This window comes from Nycticebus coucang, chromosome 6, assembly GCF_027406575.1.
Source record: "Nycticebus coucang isolate mNycCou1 chromosome 6, mNycCou1.pri, whole genome shotgun sequence".
Taxonomy (NCBI): domain Eukaryota; kingdom Metazoa; phylum Chordata; class Mammalia; order Primates; family Lorisidae; genus Nycticebus; species Nycticebus coucang.
In genome coordinates, this window is record NC_069785.1 from 51437383 (window position 1) to 51458191 (window position 20809).

The window sequence follows — 20809 nt, forward strand, 5'->3', positions numbered from 1 at the left end:
AGCGCTGAGGCGGGAATTCCCGCCTAACCCCGCCCCGCTGTTGTCCCCGCCCGTTACCTTTGCAGAAAGGTCCCAGTTACGCCTCAGCAAATACCCCGGCAACGGCTTGGCTCCTCCCCCTGGTGTCTCGGGGAAAGAGCTCCGCCGCGTCCCCGCATGATCACGGCCCGACCCGCGCCTTGGGCTCCGTGGAGTTGAAGACGCGTGGAGGTGGCGGGAAGTCGCGCGTTGTGCAGGTCTGAGTCCCACTCCGATCTCGGTGTCGGTCTCCGCGCTCTCTGGAGACCAGTGGTCTGGCTGGACTGTGCGGCCACGGGAAGTGATCGTTCTGTCGGGACCCTAGCTGAGTGCTAGGGTGTCTCCTTTTAGGAGCGGAGGGGCTCTCGGTCCCTGCGCCGACTCTTTGGCGTTTCTTAGGATCTTGCGGGCCCTTTGGGGAAGAAGATTACAGATTTTCCTCGAAGAATATTTTTTTCTTCACAATGGTTTTTGGTGCTTTTTGCCCTAAAGGAAGTTTATCCTCAAAAAAGTCAGTTCCCTAGAAACTCCATTCTCTATTTTTTAGTATTTGGAGTGGTTTATAGGGGATTGGTAATCCCGGAAGGAGAATCCTACCTAGTACAGACACAGGATTAGGTATGTCATGTAGTGTATTTAAAATATGAAGGTTATGGTTACATAATAAGGAAAGAAGACTTTTTATATCTAAATTATTGGGGGGGGGATGTAGGACAAATAAGATAGTATATTAACACTTTCAGGGGCCAGTTCCGCAAGGTTGGATGATAAAAATTGATATTTAATTAAGGTTACATTTAAGGACTACTTCTGACCTGTGTACCAAGAAAAAGGAAGGCAAAGAAGTCTGCCTACCATATTGTGGGTGGTGGGAGAAGCCTTTGGGCCAGTATTTAGAAAGTTGGTACCTCGGATTTTTAAAAATAAATGTTGGACCTATACGTACTATGTGACTAGGTTCTTAAAAGTACTCCAGAAAGAAAATATGAAGTGAGTTTTATTTAGTACTGAATGGGTCCATGATACAGTATAGGTGAGTTTTATATATAATGTGCCATTGGAAGGTGAGTCAAGTAACAATAATGGAAAAGGTAGGATCCTTTTACATTATAATTGTGCCACAATTTATATACACACACGCACACCTATATTTGTTTATTTAGGCCAGTCTGCAGGTAATCCATACAGGTAGTTTGCAGGTACTTTAGCAGCGAAATTCTTACAGGATGTGTTTTTCAGAATGGTTGTGATTTAGTTTCTTTAATTCTTCCTATTGCATAAGAATCAGGAATAGTTAAAGTCAGTAAAGAATTCTGCTCTTACAGAGTTGAATGCTAGGAAGGATAGCTTTACTAAAAGATACCTCTACATTTTTCCACGTCAAATATGAGAACCAGTAGGTGCTCAAAAGTAAAGACATGTAAGAGATTGCCATTGCCCATCTATGAATTGATAAGAAACAGAGTTAGAGTCCTGACTTTGAGACTGAAAATTGAGGGTTATATGCAAGGAAGAATTGATGCAACTTGGTGAGTATATTTAGTTTGGGGGAGAAATTGGATAGAAGGAAGAGTAAAAAGTTAATTTGTTTTCAACCTAAGTTGCAGAATGATGTATGCTCCTTCAAGGGGCTAAAATTATTTGTTAGTTCCTTTTTGTGTTTTCTAAATTTTTTAAATACCCATGACTTGAGCTGCATTTTCCCCCATATATTTGATATTAACAAGGATGTTTTAAAGGCTTCGAGTAATTACATTTGCAACAAATGATTTGTACACATTTGAGGCGGGCTGTTGGCTAGGTCAAGACAGATGCCCTGTTGATGTGGTTCCATAGACCTTTGGAGAGAGTTACCCATGATTTACCCTCTTCTTTGTGGCCATCTCAGCCATGCTTGGGAGAATGTAGGTGAGACAGGGGAAGTAGCCATAAACATTTCCCTTTCACTGTTCACAGGTATTCGTGGTTGATTTGTTTTTTTAGATGAAGGTCATTTGCATAAGGCTTCTTTAATATCTATTTAGTTATGTGTATGGAAGGTAAGTGAAATATAGGATGATATTTTCTTTCTTTCTTTTTTTTTAGAGTCTCATGTTTTCGCCCTCGGTAGAGTTCTGTGGTATCACACCTCACAGCAACCTCCAGCTCTTGGGCTTAGGCAATTGTCTTGCCTCAACCTCCCACGTAGCTGGGACTACAGGTGCCCACCACAATGCCTGGCTATTTTTTTGTTGCAGTTTGGCTGGGGCCAGGTTTGAACCTGTCACCCTTGGTGTATGGGGCTGGCGTCCTACTCACTGAGCCACAGGTGCTGCCCTAGGATGATATTTTTGAAGCATCTCAGGAGGAATGCACTTTGAGGGCTATAGAATAAATCTAGTCTAATTTCTTTTTTTTTTTTTTTATTAAATCATAGCTATGTACATTAATGCAATTATGGGGTATAATGTGCTGGTTTTCTATAAAATTTGAAATACTTTCATCAATTTGGTTAACAGTTTCACCGCATTTTCTTAGTTACTGTGTTAAGATGTTTATACTCTACACTTAGTAGATTTAACATGTACCCTTGTAAAATGCACCATAGGTGTGGTCCCAACATTTAGGATGAGTCCAAGGATTTGAATAATTTGGGACTATTATAGCCTAAAAATGTGTCTCTGTGTTGAGTTCCATAATTTGAATAATTTGGAACTATTACAGCCTAAAAATGTATCTCTGTAAGAACTTCATGCAATAACAAAACAAATCCAAAGCAAGAGTGTTTAAGTGAAACTTAATTAGCTTTCTCAGTGCAGTGATGGGACATCTATTGGCTTGTGACAGTTGACACTGTTGGCCAACAGCATTTTTTGCTCTGATTTCTAAGGACTAATAGGATCTCTTCCCAAACTACTGCTTCTGTCCTTTGAATGAATATTTTATCTTAGGATTTTTTGCCTGGGTCATAGATGAACTCTAGGAAATCTTCAAACCACCTGAAGTTGTATGGATATATTGTGTCTATATATACATTTTTTATGGATAAGGTCCAAGATTTTCATGCAGTTCTTAAAAGGATCTGATACTCAAGAACAGGTGGCATCTTAATATCCTGCACTCTTCTAGTTGTTGAGGGCATGTTTACCATGATAGAAGGCATTTTTAGGTAGATGATTTGGAGTGGCAGGCAGAAGTAGGTAAGGTTTTCTATTGTGAGACAGGAAGAAGGTAGTGGATCACTTTTTTGAAATATCACTTTCTCTCAGCAACCCAAAATGTAAAGCCATACCTAATCAGTACACAGGGAAAAGATTTACTGTATTTTGGTTTTCTCTTTATTTGGCAAGTACATTTTCCTTTTCTTTTGTGTCTCTCTATTTGGGTGTCTAGCTTGTTGGGATTTACAATCTAAAAAAAGCTCTTGATGAGGGCAGCGCCTGTAGCTCAAAGGAGTACATTGTTCCTATATGCTGGAGGTGGCAGGTTCAAACCCAGCCCCGGCCAAAAACTGCAAAAAAAACAAAAAGCTCTTGATGGGTAATTACATTAATGTCACCAACTTCTTGGTAGCAAATTATGTTGTATTTTACGTTTCTCTAGACTTTCTCTTCAAATTTTATTTGGCAGACCACAGAATGTTTCTTGTTGGAGTCAAGTGTTTCTTCTGTCAGTTTTTATAATCAAAGTGCCTGCAGCTTCATAGTTAAATACCACAGTGCCATACAGCTTTATAACAGAATCATTTTACAGTTGTGGAATGCATATCAAATCAATAGAGTTCTAATCTCTTTTCTCCCTTTAAAGATATATTTCTTACAGGGTATGCAAACAGTAATTTTGATGGTTATCAACCTTTGAAAAAGATTTGAAGGAGGAAAGTTATTTTCCTATATTGTCTCTAGTACTAAAGAATTGGAATAGTTTATGTTTTTTAAAAAGCAGTATAAATTCTTAGAGTGGACATTAGCGTTACTTTGTAAAATTTTAAAACTTATAATATATTTCACCATTATAAATGGTAGTAGATGCCTCTCATTTTTTAGTGTCTATTTAGTTTTAGATGTAGTTTTAAGTTGAAGAGAAATATATGTGAATGTATCTAACATACACAGATTTTACTGGTTTCACTGTAAACTTCTGCTTTGGTTAGAGTTCAGCATAAGATTTGATGTCATGTAATGTCAATTCAAAGTCAGAGCCTACAGGATTGAATATATTCCTGGCTAATATTAAGATGAAAGCACTAAATTCCTAATGAACTGGTCAACATATGGGGGTGGTCTACGTAATTGAGTACATGTGGTGCATGCATGGTCTATGACAATTAGATCAACTTAAGGAGATGGTAAATGTGGGGAAAGTGGTCAACTATGGAGGTTCTACTGTATTTATAAAAAAAATTGCCATCTCTGGAACAAAAAGAGCTCTTCAAAGATAGATTGTCAGTGCCTAGTCTTTATATTTGAAATAAACTTTCTAAGATAGCACCTACTTATATGGAAAGAATGGCCCCAAAGGGTAACCAATTTGTTGTTTTGAGTTTATTACTTTTTAATTTATATTTTAAAGCATGCCAATTTAGTAACTTAAAAATTAATTAATACTTGTTAATCAGTACCAAAACAGCACACAATTATAAATTAAATTGAGTACTTCTCTTTGTAGAGAAAGAGGGAGTAAAATGTTTCCTGTTTTATTTTGCCCCTTCCACACTTTTTTTACAGTGTACCTATCATAAAATGTGTTTTAAAAATAAATATTAAACTTTTGTTGGAATGAAGAATGTCTCTTAATCCACCTATATTTCTTGAAGAAAGTGAAGAAAGTAATACAAAATTTGTGGAAACACAGCAATCACAACAAACTTCCACAGTTTCAAATGATCCCCTTCAGAACTTATGCTTAGCATCTCAAGAAGTTCTTCAAAAAGCTCAGCAAAGTGGGAGATCAAAATGTCTCAAATGTGGTGGTTCAAGGATGTTCTACTGCTATACATGTTACGTCCCAGTTGAAAATGTACCTGTTGAACAGATTCCACTTGTGAAGGTTGGTAAGAAATAAATTGTTTTGAAGTAGGAAACTAGATTTTAAAAAGACATCTCATGTACGCCTGTTCTAATTATAAAATGTGATAAATAATATCATTATGAAAATGAATTATATTAATGGAAGATGTCATCCCACAGAGTGCTAAATCTATTTTTCTCTCTGGAAAAACACTTGGGTCTGAAATAAATGGTGCCTTTTTTTTTTTTAATTGAGACAGAATGTCACTTTGTCGCCCTCTGTTGTGACATCATAATTCACAGAAACCTCATATTCTCGTGCTCAAGCAATTCTCTTGTCTCAGCTCTTCCCAAGTAGTTGGGACTACAGGCACCTGCCACAACACCTGGCTATTTTTGTTGTTGTTTGTTTAGCAGGTGCCGGCTGGGTTCAAATCCACACCCAGTGCCTGTGGCTGGTGCCCTAACCACTGAGCTGTGAACCCCCTGAATGATGCCATTTTTAATGAAATCATTTACTTTTAAAATCAATGATTATAATTTATTTATAACATCGAAAAATATGGCATAAACATGAATACTAAATCTAAAGGTTTATAGACTACCAAAAGAAGCTTTTAAAAACTACCTCAAGTTCTTGGACTGCTCCTTAAGAAAACACTACCCTATAAAACTAGGATTAATTTTTCTGTAGATTTTGTGACTTACTCTATATGTGGAGATAGAACAGAGGCATAAAATAAAATAAAATTTAAAAACTAAGACCTCTTCACTGGGCTGTTATAATTATAGTGATTTTATGCCAGATTTAAATTTTGATTTGAATTGATTGCTTTCTTTTGTACTTTTTAATGTAGGTTAATCCTACTTTTGTATAGGTAAAAGATCTGTAGAACATCATGTCTACATAATTAGAGAAGAATGTATTGTATTTGTGTCAGCTTGTCTGACCTTGATTGATAATTTAGGAGTAAATTAAATAATATAAAAAATTTGACTGTTTTCTGTTAGCACTTTGGAGAGATTAAACTCTACATAAGAACTCACTAGAACTTGCCAGTAGGAGTATAGATATTACCTATATTTTAAAATATTTACTGTGATAATTTTAAGGTTTATTTAAATTTGAAGAAAATACTTTGATACTCATGTTTACCTACTGGAATTTCAGTTTAGCCTATATGCCAGGGTCTCCTAAGAGATCTAAAATCATATGTACAGACTAATGGAAAATTGACTGGTCAAGAATAATGAAGTATGGCATCTAATATGAGCTTCACAGTTTGCTCAGAAAAAGCAGGAGCTTGAGGACACTAATCCATTTCTGATATCCTGCTCTTACAGGAATGTTTACATTTCAAAGTATAGTTTTTGAAGTCTACATAGAATGATTCTATGTTCTATTTATGTCATAGAGTATTTTATTAAAAGTTTTATCTTAAGATGTGTTCAAAAAAGGGTTGCAGGGGTGAGTGTGATGGCTCACCTAGTACTCTGGGAGGCTGAGGAGGGTGGATTGCTTCAGCTCAGGAGTTTGAGACCAGCCTGAGCAAGACCAAGACTCCACCTCTACTAAATATGGAAAAACTACCTGGGCATCATGGTTGGTGCCTATAGTCCCAGCTACTTGGGAGGCTGAGGGAGGAGGATCGCTCAAGAGTTTGAGGTTGCTGTGAGCTATGATGACGCCACAGCACTCTACCCAGGGTGACAGAGTGAGATTCCGTCTCAAAAAAAATAAAAATAAAAAAAAAGAATTGCAGATCAGAATAATAAAAGTCAATGATGTATTTGTTTGTATTCACAAGGCTGATACTTTCATAGAAATTTAATAATAGAAGGGATTTTCTGAGTGGTTGAATGTCCACTGCTTAATAGAAAAGACTCAAAACATTATGCCAGAAGTTTGATCAATACCAAATGGTCTAGACTATGCTGAGTTCTCTAAAGTGTTTATATTTTAACAACCATATATAAAATTTGATATCTTAATATATTAACATTAATAAAAACACTATAAAATGTTCTAACTTCTATTTTTATTTTAACAAATCTTTCAGCATTTGCTTTTAAACAGCCTAGTTGGGAAGGGTGGATGATTACATAATGAATAAGTTCCTCCTAAGCTTTACATTTTAGTCTAGTAAACAAATTGATAAATTCAGTCATCCGTCACTTAATGACAGGGATATTTTCTGAGAAATGCTTCCTGAAAAATGAGTCATTAGGTGCTTCCATCATCGTGCAAACATCATGAGTGTATTTATACAAACCTAGATGGTAATAGACTAAATACACTTAGGCTAAATGATAATAGCCTTTTGCTCCTAGGCCACAAACATGCAGCATGTTACTGTACCAAATACTGTAGGCAGTTATAATGTAGTAGTATTTGTGTGTCTAAACACACATCTAAACACAGAAAAAGTGCAGTAAATTTATGGAATAAAAGATAAAAAATAGTACCCCTGTATAGGGCACTTACCATGAGTGAAGCATGTAGGACTAAAAGTTGCTCTGGGAAGCATCAGTCAATGAATGGTGAGTGAATGTGAAGGCCTGAGACATTACCTATTGTAGTCTTTATAAACACTGCCTACTTAGGCTATGCTAAATTTATAAAAGAACATTTTCTTTAATAATAAGCTTATTGTAACTTTTACTTCATTAACTTTTAATTTCTTTTTTAACCTTTGACTCTTTGGAATAACATGTAGCTTAAAACATGAACACATTCTACAGCCATATAAAAATAATGTCTTTTTTTTCAGGCGGCGGCTGTGGCTCAGTGAGTAGGGCACTGGCCCCATATACCGAGGGTGGCGGGTTTGAACCTGGCCTGGCCAAACTGCAACAAAAAAATAGTTGGGCATTGTGGCAAGCACCTGTGGTCCCAGCTACTTGGAAGGCTGAGGCAGGAGAATCGCCTAAGCCCAAGAGCTGGAGGTTGCTGTGAGCTGTGATGCCATGGCACTCTACTGAGGGTGACAAAGTGAGACTCTGTCTCTAATAATAATAATAATAATTTCTATTTTTATATCCTTATTCTATAAGCTCTTATCTATTAAAAAATTTTTTTTTGTTACTTCTTAAGCTTTTTTTGTTAAAAACACACACATTAGCCTAGTCCTTTGCAGGGTCAAGATTATCAATGTCACCCTCTTCCACGTCTACATCTAGTCCCACTGGAAAGTCTTTGGGAATGATTACATTCATGAAGCTGTCATCAGCTATGATAATGCCTTCTGCTGGAATAACTCCTGAAAGACCTGCCTAAGGGCTATTTTACAGTTAACATTTTTTCAAAGTAAAAGGAGTATACTCTAAAATAACAAAAATATAGTATATTGGGTGGTGTCTGTGGCTCAGTGAGTAGGACACCAGCCCCATATACCGAGGGTGGCGGGTTCAAACCCAGCCCCATCCGAACTGCAACAAAAAAATAGCCGGGTGTTGTGGCAGGTGCCTGTAGTCCCAGCTACTTGGGAGGCTGAGGCAAGAGACTCACCTAAGCCCAGGAACTGGAGGTTGCTCTGATCTGTGTGACGCCACGGCACTCTACCAAGGGCAATAAACTGAGACACTGTCACTACAAAAAAAAAAAAAACTATATATATATGTTATATTAAATACATAAACAAGTGCTACATACCTCATTGCTGAACATCACTTACCTTACAAGTACTCCTCTTGGGAAGCTATGCACTGATACCAGTGCTTAGTCTACCCTTCAAAGCAATTTTGGAAATCTTCCTAGAATGACCATCAGACCTGTGGTCATACCACACAAAAACACACAACAACACTAGTGAACACCACTCAGCAAGACACTGCCACATGTCAACACAAACACAGCTGTGGGACACGAATATACCAAGGGTTATGAAACTTTACCGAGTTAATTGTATAGTATTGCCAACTAAAGCAACCAGTGAGCAAGTTTGTGAACTTAATTGTCAGACCTTCTATGATTACAGCTCTGAATAATTATTTTTAGTGAAAGATGAAGAGTACATACTGTATGAAATTCTACCAAATCTATAATAATATATAGAAATTGCAAACTAATCTAGAGTAACAGATGAATGGTTGCCTGAGGATAGGGAGAGAGTAGTTAATGGAGGAGAGAAGGAAGAGACCATGAGAAAACTTTTGGTAATGACAGATTATTATCTTGATCGTAATGATGGGTTCAAGGGTATAACATATGTTAAAACACAAGGAAAATAGTTTTATGTGCTGTTTTCCAGATTGTAAAAAAATCTGTGTGCTCCAGAATCCTGCTTGTTTAGTATGTGATAGGGCTTGGAGATGTGGAAAAATATATAACATAACAAAAATCATCAAAAAATCCATCTCAAGAGGGTTTCTTAAATATAAAACTAATGACTTGGCTTTCTTTTTCATAAAAGCTAAGGCAAGACTTTTAAGAGTCTTGCATTTGAAGAGATTTGCAGGCCTTATAAAGAGAGCCAAAATGAAATCATAGAAAAATCTAACTTAAGAAACCCAAAAGAGTATTATTTTTGCACAGAAGCAGGGCATAATTTATAATAAATAATGAAATTTTAAGGGTAATACAGCAAAGTGATTTTTAAGAGAATTTTTTTGTGAATATACCTTTTAGACTTCTTCTGTTACCTTTTTTCCAATTGATAATTATTTATGTTGTTAAAATATGCTTTTGATAATCATGATGTTCACATCAGAGGATAATACCTTTGGCCTAAAAGGATGTATAAGGAACAGAACTCCAACTTGAATTTTAAATTGAAAGCTTTTACCCAAACTTACATGTTCTTTAAAAATGTCATAAAATAGGCTAGGTATGGTGGCTCACATTTATAACTCTATTATTTTGGGAGGGCAAGGTGGGAGAATCACTGAGGCCAGGAGTTCTTGACCTGTCTAGACAACTTTGCAAGACCCCATCTCTACCAAAAATTACCAAAAAAAAAAAAAAAATTAGCTGGTTTGGTACCCACCTGTACTCCCAACTTCCTAGGATGCTGAGGCAGAAGGATCATTTGAGCCCAAGAGCTTGAGATTGCAGTTAGTTGTGGTGACCCCACTGCACTCTAGCTTGGACAACAGACTAAGACCTTGTTTCAAAAAACAAAGCAAAAAAAATCACAAAATAAACAAATAACGGAGTTTATAGGAATTATTAGGAATGTTCTTGGCGCACACACTACAATGCAAAGAATTAGATTACCTGTACAAAAATGAAAATGACATTGAGCTTTGCTTTAAAGAAGATTCTATGTTAAATAAGTTGAAAATAGTTGTCTTATTATGTGATTAACAATATTAAGGAAAAAATTTGAGTGTGCTTTATGACTTTTCACCATTCTTAATAGTCTAGTTTGAAAAATGACCTTTAAACCATATGTATATTTATAGGAACTTAACTATAAATTTGCTATTTAGCTTTAAAGTCCATTTTTATTAATGTAAAAATCAGAATTTTTATATTTGTTTTGTTCATTTGTCTTTTTTCTTTTTACTTAGCTTCCATTGAAGATTGACATCATTAAACATCCAAATGAAACAGATGGCAAAAGTACTGCTATACATGCAAAACTCTTAGCTCCTGAATTTGTAAACATTTACACATATCCTTGTATTCCAGAGTATGAAGAAAAGGACCATGAAGTAGGCAGCTTCCTTTTTATAACTCTTCTCATTAAATATGAAAATGAATTTTAAACTCCATTGTCCTTTTGAACTTGAACATAATTTAATGTTTTTCTTAGCAACCTGGAGTTATGCTCATGTAGCATTAAACACTATGGAGTTCACTTCACTAATGTCTTCAGAGAGCAGATGATCTTAGCAATGCTTTTTGAATATTTCTGCTTTTTATAATTTTCTGTCTTATTTTTTCAGGTTTTTTACTCCTTGTCAATATTATCATGTGTGCTTTTACTTTCTTTCTTCTTTGCTTCATATAGATGGTCTAATTTGATGCAGACTAGGAAACCAGATTATGTATGTTGGAATTTTTTTCATAGAGGAAAAGAAAGATTAAATTATAAGTATTTTCAAGAATTCTCCCTAAATTAAGAGCTGTAGTGTATAGCCTTTGTAACATTTCTTTTGAGGCTTTCCTTACTCATTTTTAGATTAACTGGTTTTTGCATAGTTGAGATTTTCACATTGGTGAAATATTATTAGTCTTCTTACCAAAAAGTTATTTTACAATAGATCTCAAAAAATTAGGCTTTGGGTTCTTCTAAAAGAAGCATCTATTGGGGGCCATTTGTTGGTGTGGTTAATCTAGAAACAAAGTTAAAAATCAATATATTCATTTGTTTCAGAAAGATTTTGTTAGTTTTTACTTGCCTTCCTCTCCATCTGTCTATCTTGGTTGAGTTTATATAGAAAATCGTATGCATAAGTAATATTTAAATTTTATATATAGAAATGTATTTGTTTCCTGTTAATTTAGATACCATTTATATTGATTAAGTAGAACATAGTGTTAGGTACTATAAGAAGGTGTGATATGCTTATAATCCAAGAAAATTAAGAAACCCTGGACTTTGCCAATTAGGTATTGAGGGAAATATATGCATGCTATAACTTTGAAATTTATAACTTCAAGAATTTTTTGTATCTTAATTTTATTATGATTTTGTTTCATAATGTTTATTTTTTATATTAAAAATGTGCATGATCATTGAAGATAATTGGAAAATAGAGAACATATAGGGTAAAATACCCACAGGGAATATAAACATTTGTTTATTTAACAAATATTACTTGTTGCCTGCTTTGTCCCAGGAGCTGATCAATACTTGGGGTGTCTAATAGTATAAGAGCTGAGTAAAAATTATGCTGAAAGAAAAGAGATACTATAAGTAATTTTTTCACTCTAAAATACTTTAGCAAATATTCTTGGGTATTGTTAGTGTGTGTGTTTAAGATTATTTTACTAAGGTAAGTTCCCCTAGTGAAATCATTGGGCCAAAAGGAATGAACATTTTAAGACTCTTGATATAAATTGGTAAATTGCTTTTATGGAGACTTTAATCTTCCCACCAGTAATGGTTGTAAAAGCCCATTATACTATTTTCTTGCCAGCCTTAACTATATCATTTATTTTATCTTTGCTTGCAATATAGGTGAAAGTGGTATACAATCACTTAGCAGTTTTCAGTGATTCTTTTACAAAGTATCATATACTTTGCCCTTTCTCTTATGTAAAATTACAAAATTTTATTTTTTCCTTTAAGTCTAATTAACTTGGCCTCCATCAATCAGTGAACAACTCATTTTGAAGTAATACTTTTAGGTAGTATTATGATTATAAATTACTAGGAAAAAGCCAAAAACCTTTACCATACATATTAAAGAAACATATACCATAGAATCAATCTAATGTTTGTTTCTCAGATATTCAACATATTTTTTACTTTCAACTTTTAATCAATCAAAATTTATTTATTTTTAAGATTATAGTAGTATACTACTAACTGAAGCTTATTTGTTTTAGGTTGTACTTGTTTTTCCTGGACCTCAGTCTGTCTCAATAAAAGAGATTTCTTTTCATCTGCAAAAAAGGATTCAAAATAATGTTAGAGGCAAAAATGATGACCCTGATGTGCCATTTTTTAAACGCAAGAAAACAGAAGAACAGGAAGGCTGTGATTTGAAAGACAGCAAATGCAAAGGAACAACACTGAAAAAAGTTATATTTATAGATAGCACTTGGAACCAAACAAACAAAATCATCACTGATGAGCGACTTCAAGGTAAGAAAAAATGATGTTTTATTGGATTGTTCCTCCTCCCCAACTTCTATTTTGAAAATCTTTGAAAAGAAGACTTGTATTGAAACCTATAAATGTTGCCACCTTTGGCTTTATTTCTCTTCTGTTATTATGTATGTATTTATATGTCATATATATTTTTAGGTAAGCCATTTGAACAGAAGTTGCAGGCTTTGCAGTACTTTGCCTTTAAATACTTAAATATACATCTGCTAAGAATAAGGATATCCTCCAATAGTAATAGGGAGATATAAAAACCTTAATAGTGAATACATTTGCCAAGAAGTTAGAGTCTTATCTTTGTTTTCTCTGGGTTTGTTTTATTTTTGCCTTGTATGTAAATAATTTCCCAATAATTCCAGTTTTATCGAAGAATAATTAACATACAATAAACTATACATATTTAGATGGTGTAATTTCAAAAGTTTTCACAAATGTCTAGAGCCATAAGATCATCACAATTAAGATAATGAACTTATCTAACACCCACCCAAGTTTTCTCCTGACCTTTATGATTTTCCTCATCCACCTTCCCCCTCACAACACTATTCTATATACTCTAGTTTCATTGCTAATTAATCACTGCTCTGTATCTGGTCATTGTAGTAGAATACCTGGTGTTTTCCAGATATACAATCATATCATCTGCAAAGAGTGAAAGTTTGATCTTCTCTGACCCTATATGGACACCCTTGTTTGCCTTTTCTTCCCTAATTGTTATGGCTAAGACTTCCATTACAATGTTAAAGAGCAATGGAGACAATGGGCAACCTTGCCTGGTTCCTGATCTAAGTGGATCCTGATCTAATTATTGGCTGTGGGTTTGCTGTAGATGGCCTCTATGAGTTTAAGAAATGTCCCTTCTATACCAGTTTTCTTAAGTGTTCTGATCATGAAGGGATGCTGGATATTATCAAAAGCTTTTTCTGCATCAATTGAGAGAATCATATTTTTAGTTTGTTTATGTGCTGAATTACATATATTTACATACATTGAACCAGCCTTGAGACCCTGGGATAAAGCCCACTTGGTCATGGTGTATAATTTGTTTGATGTGGTGTTGGATTCTGTTTGTTAGGATCTGAGTATTTTTGCATCAATATTCATTAGTGATATTGGTCTATAATTTTCTTTTCTTGTTGGGTCTTTCCCTGGTTTAGGGATCAAGGTGATGTTTGCTTCGTAGAATGTGTTGGGTAGTATTCCTTCTTTTTCTATATTTTAGAAGAGGTTTAATAATATAGGTACTAGTTCTTCTTTAAAGGTTTGGTAGAATTCTGATGTAAAGCCATCTGGTCCTGGGCTTTTCTTTTTAGGAAGACTTTGTATAGTTGATGCTATTTCAGAACTTGATATAGGCCTGTTCAAAATTTCCACTTCATTCTGGCTAAGTCTTGGTAGGTGGCGTACTTCCAAGTATTGGTCGATGTCCTTCAGATTTTCATATTTCTGAGAGTAAAATTTCTTGTAATATTCGTTAAGGATTTTTTGAATTTCTGAGGGGTCTGTTGTTATTTTATCGTTACCATTTCTGATTGATGAAATTAGAGATTTTACTTTTTTTCCTGGTTAGGTTGGCCAAAGGTTTATCTATTTTATTGATCTTTTCAAAAAACCAACTTCTGGATTTATTGATCTGTTGTATAATTCTTTGGTTTTCAATTTCATTTAATTCTGCTCTGATTTTGGTTATTTTTTTTCTTCTGCTGGGTTGAGGTTGGAATGGTCTTCCTTCTCCAGTTGCTTGAGATGTCCCATTAAGTTATTAACTTCCTCTCTTTCTGTTTTCTTGAGGAAGGCTTGCAGTGCTATAAATTTCCCTCTTAGGACTGCCTTTGCAGTATCCCAGAGGTTCTGATAATTCGTGTCTTCATTGTTGTTTTGTTCCAAAGATTTCCTTCTTAATCTCGTCTATAACCCATCTATCCTTCAGCATAAGGTTATTTAGCTTCCATGTTTTTGTATGGGTATGCAGATTCCTGTTGTTATTAAGTTCAACTTTTATTCCATGATGGCCTGAGAAGATGCAAGGAATAATTTCTATTTTTTTAAATTTGCTGAGGTTAGATTTGTGGCCTAGGATGTGGTCAATTTTGGAGTATGTTTTGTGGGCTGATGAGAAGAATGTGTATTCAGTTTTGTTGGGATGAAATGTTCCATAGATGTATGTTAAATCCAGATGTTGAATGTTTAAGTTTAAATTTAAAATTTCTTTGCTTAGTTTCTTTTTGGAGGATCTATTCAGCACTGCTAAAGGGGTGTTAAAATCTCCAACTATTACTGAACGGAAGGAAATCAAGTTGCTCATGTCTGTTAGAGTTTCTCTTATAAATTGAGGTGCGTTCTGGTTGGGTGCATAAATATTAATAATTGAAATCACATCATATTGAGTATTACCTTTAACAAATATGAAGTGTCCATCCTTATCCTTCCTTATTTTGGTTGGTTTAAAGCCTATTGTATCTGTGAATAGGATTGCAATGCCTGCTTTTTTCTGCTTTCCATTTGCCTGGAGTATAGATGACCATCCCTTCACCTTGAGTCTATATTTATCTTGTAAGGTAAGATGTGATTCTTGTATGCTGCAGATATCTGGCTTGAGTTTTTGTATCCAGTCAGCCAACCTTGAATTCATTAAATTCTTGAGATAACTTTTGAAATGCTCTTTGAATTTCTAATTCCAACTTTACCTCCATTCTATTAATTTTATTTGCGATCTAAATTCTGAATTCAATTTCTGACATCCCAGCCATTTGTTTATGAATGGGATCTTCTGATGTGTCCGCCATGTCATTCCTTGAGAGAGTTGATCTACTCTGATTATTCATGTTGCTGGAGGTTTTCCACTGATTCTGTCCCATGATTATTTTACACTGTTGGCTAGATGAGCAGATAAGGTGAAGTTGGGTTGGGGGCTCCTGGACTAGGGATTAACCACCCTTTGCCCAAGAGCTGGGACTGGTGTTTGTGCCTTTTCCCCTAAAGCTTTGCAAAGGACCCGTACAATGCTACAGTGCCTGAGACACTGGGGACCTGCTTGGTGTGGTGGGACTAAGTGGCTCTGTCTTGTTTTCAGCTGGTCTTTGTCTACGCCTAGTGAATCAGTAACCTTGGGTTGAAGTCTCAGCTGTGGAGCGATACGAGCAACGAAGTCACCCCACCTCCCACGGGCAACAACTAGAAAAGGAAAATCGAAGCTTTCCACAACCACACATGCAGGGTACCACTTTGGATAGTCCTCAGGTGATTGCCCAGGTCAAGGGTTCCAAGTCAGTTGTCCCAGTCAGCACCCAGTCTCAAGTGGGAGAGCTCAAAAGCTCTCAAGCAATTAGATAGCAGGGGTCTGCTGGCAGCTCAAGTATGACTCGCTCCGGTGCTCCGTGGAATCAGAAGGAGCCACCCAGCAAATGAATTAGTCCAGGAGGGTTGATGCCTCCTTCCCCACCTTGCACCTCTGTACCACCCAGTCACTGGTAACCCCGAAGGGCTATGACCCAGTTCCCTCCAATGAGCAGATGCTCTACAGCTTTGCGCCTGCCTGAGTCAGAGGGAAATCTATGTCTCCTCGGCCAGACCACGCACTCTGCCACTAGCTGGCAGGGGGAGCTAAAGCCTGACAACCTCAGGTGCTTATTGGAAACTGGGGCAATTTACTCAGTTCCAGCCCTACCCCAGATTGATGTTGCTGTGCCTTATATCTTCGCAGAATTAGTGTTTCTGCCAGGCTGTGTTCCCCTGTAGGCCAGGCTCTGTTTGAGTTCACAGAAACTCCGACTCAGCCCTGCCTTGTGCTGCTACTGTTGTGCCAGTTCTCATGGAGCTGGCATTTCTGTCTTGGCTGGACTCTGTGTTGGGGCTGGTGGGGTTAAGGCTCACACTCAGCTCTCAGTTTCTGCCTCTCCCTGGGCTGGTGCTGTTGCCCTGCCTGCTTTTGTCTGAGCTACGTTCCCCTGGGGGCCAGGTGTTTAGTGCTGCTCACTAAAGCAGCACTTCTGACTCAGCTCCGTCCTGGGAGTATGCTGTCTCTGTGCATGGGTATTCTAGTCTCTGACCCCACCATGTCCTGCCCGGGCAGGTACTGCCTCAGGCATACCCTTTACTCACAGAGCCTGTGTTTCCATTCCAGATCTGTTCTGCCAGTGGCTGCCACCAGTTGCCAAGAGAGGTGGGGAGTGTCTCTCCAAAATGTCCCCAGGGGTGTGAGCCCTATTGTTCCTGCCGCTGCTGCTGCTCTATGCCGTGGGGCACTGCTTCTCCCTCTCCCTCTCAGTCCACAATCCTCTCTTTACCCTTATGCCACAGAATCAGCACAGACCTGCAACAGCCTATGCCTTGTCCACACCTCTTGAGAAAATGCCCCAGAATATGGACTCTATGGGGGACAGGCTTCCAGACCTCGGGGTGAGAGTGGAGGGGAATACTGGGGTTTCAGAATTGTAGGTAGAGAACATATACAGTTTTATGCCTGGCGGGAGAGTGCCACTAATGATAAGAAGTTCTGATTTTTAGAGAGTCTCTAAAGTTCCGGGGAAAAAGTTCCGGTTTTTAGAGGGTCTCTCCCATGGGATAAAATAAGAGACTATCAAAACTCTGCTCGCTTGTTTGTAGAAAGTATACTGCAAGGCATTCTCATAGGGGAGGAGACTCCCGTCTCATTGGCCATGGATTTTGTACGTATTGTTTCTTTCCCTGGGGTCCCAGCACGCCTCAGCAGGGTTGATGTGCATTCTTCAACCTTCTCTCTTGGCTCAGCTCTGAACCATCAGCTTACTTGCTAAACTTCTGTCCTTTAACTCTCCTTCCAGATGGGAGCCTGTGTGGAAAACTGGCTCCAGTTGGCCATATTGCCTCTGCCCCCCTACCATCTTTGTTAAAATACATTCGCTAGGAATTTCTTTAATTTGATGTCTTGTTGTCATGTGTTTTGTTTTTGTCTACTTATATTTTTACTGTTTTTCTTGACATGTTAATATGTTAGGTACAAAATTTTAGATTTCCAGGTATTTTCTTTTGATACTTTGAGGATATTATTCTAGTGTATCCAATATTCTCCTGTTGTTAGTTAAAAATCTCATCACTCCTTTTTGTATGATCTGACTCTTCTCAATGTCTTCTTGTAATACCTTCTCTTTATCCATGGCATTTTGCATTTACACTACTATGTGATGAGTCTTTTTTTTATATATGTATTTTTCTTGCTTGAGATGCATTATGTTTTATGTTTCTGTGGCTTTTCGTATTTTAAAATAATTTCTGGAAAAATCAGAAATGCTCTCCCTTCCATTCTCTTTGTTCTTTCCTCATTGTATTCCTATTTGACTTTTGATCCTCCATAAATCTCTTACTATCTTAAGATTTCTTATATTTATTTCTTGTATTGTCTGCTACATTTCTGAGATAGCTTCTGAGTAAAAGTGGAGTATAATAGTAGGAGATCATTGCTAACTGAAGTTCCTAATTGGTTGATGGGCTAGTGTCGGTGCTACCCTCTCCCTTTTACTTCTAACTTTAAAATAAAACTTGTTAAAAAAAAATGGGAAATTTATTTAGCGTGAGTCAAAGTAGTGGTCTGAAGAACTAAAAGCATTCCAAGTTGGCATGCTGATATCTCAGTTGTAACGGATGAGAGTACTATTTTGTGATTTCATTAATCATTTCCTCATTTTTTTAAATTCCAGATTAACATGTGGGTACATATGATTAGATTACATATTTTTCTTTTATGAGGTTAAAGTCTAAGTTGTGGCTATATCTACCCAGAAACTATGCCCTATCCCGATGCAAGGTTGTAGTATAAGTCAATAGTGATCAAAACAGCATGGTATTGGCATATGTCTAGAGACATAGATCTGTGGAACAGACCAGAGGGTCTAGAGATGAAACCAGACTCGTTATCTGATCATTGACAAAGCAAACAAAAGCATGTACTGGGGAAAATAATCCTTATGCAGGAAATGGTTGTGGGAGAATTCATTAGCCTCATATAAAAGACCAAAACTGGACACACACACTTCTCACCACTTACAAAAATTAACTCATGATGGATAAAAGATTGAAATCTAAGATATGAAACTATATAAACCACAGAAGAAACTATGGGAAAAACTCTTAATCTTATCAGCCTAGGGAAAGAATTTATAAAGAATCATTTCCTCTTTAAATGTACAAGAGCAAGACATTCTAGCTGACTTTGTCATTGAGGCTCTGCATCGTAGTTGTAACAGAGGTAACAGTACAAACACCTTGATGTGCTGTGTTAAAGAAGTAGTAGCTTAAAAATGATAATCTGTAAGTAAACTTTCACTAGTATTAAAGAACATTAAGCTGTTTATCTCAGTGAGTTTCAGAATGATATTTTAAAAGTCAGTTGCTCAAGGAAATGAAACTGTTCTAAAAATTAGTGAATTTAGGCTTGTCTCAGGTTTAGTTTTTAAAAGACTGGTAGATAGAAAAAAGAGATGACTATCTTAAATGTTAACCACATTTAATCTTTTAGTCTAAAACTTAGAGATAACTGTCACAGGTAAGATTTCATTCTCTGTCTTATGTTGCTTAAGTACGTATCTTAACGCCTTTAAGAAAATATACTGTTTCTAAGGACACGGTGCAGGTAGGGGAAGTAGAGAGCAGAGAGAGAAAGAAGGAGGGAGGGATGTGAAAAGGAAGAGCAGAGAGAGGGAAGGAGGAAGGGGGTGGGGCCTTGGTGTGTGCCACACCTTTTGGGGGCAAGACACGATTGCAAGAGGGACTTTGCTTAACAAATGCAATCAGTGTAACCTGGTTTCTTGTACCCTCAATGAATCAATAAAAAAAAAAAAAAAGAGGGACTTAACCTAACAGGAAAAAAAAAAAAGAAAAGAAAATATATTGTTTCAAATTAAGATGAAGGAATTTATCTGTACTCTTAAATAACAGAAATCATTGTTATTATACTACACTCTGTGATTAGAAAAAAATATAAGAAATATTTATCTTACCCTTTTCCTTTTTTTTTTTTGGCAGGGTTGTTGCAAGTTGAATTGAAAACAAGAAAAACTTGCTTTTGGCGCCATCAAAAAGGAAAGCCAGATACTTTCCTTTCCACAATTGAAGCCATTTACTACTTTCTAGTAGACTACCATACTGATATATTAAAAGAGAAATACAAAGGACAATATGACAATCTTTTATTTTTCTATTCTTTTATGTACCAGTTGATAAAGAATGCTAAATGCTCTGGAAATAAAGAAACAAGAAAACTTACCCATTAGTTTGTAACAAGCCACCTATGTCTTTTTATTTTGCTAAAATTAATAAACATATTTGTACTCTGTTTATTCTTAGGAAATAATCATGTATAATGCCTTCAAGACCATTTGAAAAAACATCAATTTCAATTATCTCATTTTTTAAAAGGAAGGAAATTGTATATAAGGGAATTTTTCAGAGATACTGTTGACTGAAAAACTTATTTAAGAAAACATATGCTCAATTTTTCATATCTCAATTTCATTACTATATTTTAATATAATGTATCTACACAGTAGATAAAACATAATGGAGTCAGATTCTTGCTTGCTCAAAAAGGTAGTAAATGATTTACTTTGAGGTTAGTGGCAAACATAGGCCAAATTATAAATATAGTTTTAGCCTCTAGGGTTATTCCTTTAAGTTTGCACTGCTTGTGATGGATATTTGTTGCTTTTACATCTGACCAGCATCTTTGGGGGGGAAGGATATTGCTAGTTTTAATGCTGTCCTGCCTTAGAGGTGAACATATGACACAGGTTAACAAGTTAAGTGTTTGAACATGCCCTGAACACAGTGCTTATCCAGGGAACAGCACCAGGGGCTTTTTGATAAATGATATGGGTGCTGTATGAGATGAGGTTTATTTTTCAAAGGACAGTTATGGTACAATTGTTAAAAGCACAAACTCTACAGGTAGACTACCTGAATCTAAATCTCAGCTTTTCCTCTTCTACTTAGCCATATGTCAGTTTCTTTGGTATATAAAGAGTGAGTGATATAGGACCTATTTTATAGGAT

The 20809-nt window shown here is 36.3% G+C and overlaps 1 protein-coding gene across 2 annotated transcripts; it reads left to right on the forward strand.

Moving 5' to 3' along the window:
• Positions 1-119: 119 nt before the first annotated feature.
• Positions 120-20103, forward strand: DTWD1 (DTW domain containing 1). 2 transcript variants are annotated; one of them, XM_053595293.1, is made up of 5 exons: positions 120-236; positions 4725-5046; positions 10518-10661; positions 12505-12763; positions 19784-20103. In XM_053595293.1, the coding sequence occupies exons 2-5, from the start codon at positions 4783-4785 to the stop codon at positions 20029-20031; spliced, it is 915 nt and encodes a 304-aa protein (XP_053451268.1). In that variant the 5' UTR covers positions 120-236; positions 4725-4782; the 3' UTR covers positions 20032-20103. The 2 variants fall into 2 exon arrangements, with proteins under 2 accessions (XP_053451268.1, XP_053451267.1); XM_053595292.1 differs by lacking the exon at positions 120-236 and adding an exon at positions 248-636.
• Positions 20104-20809: the final 706 nt, after the last annotated feature.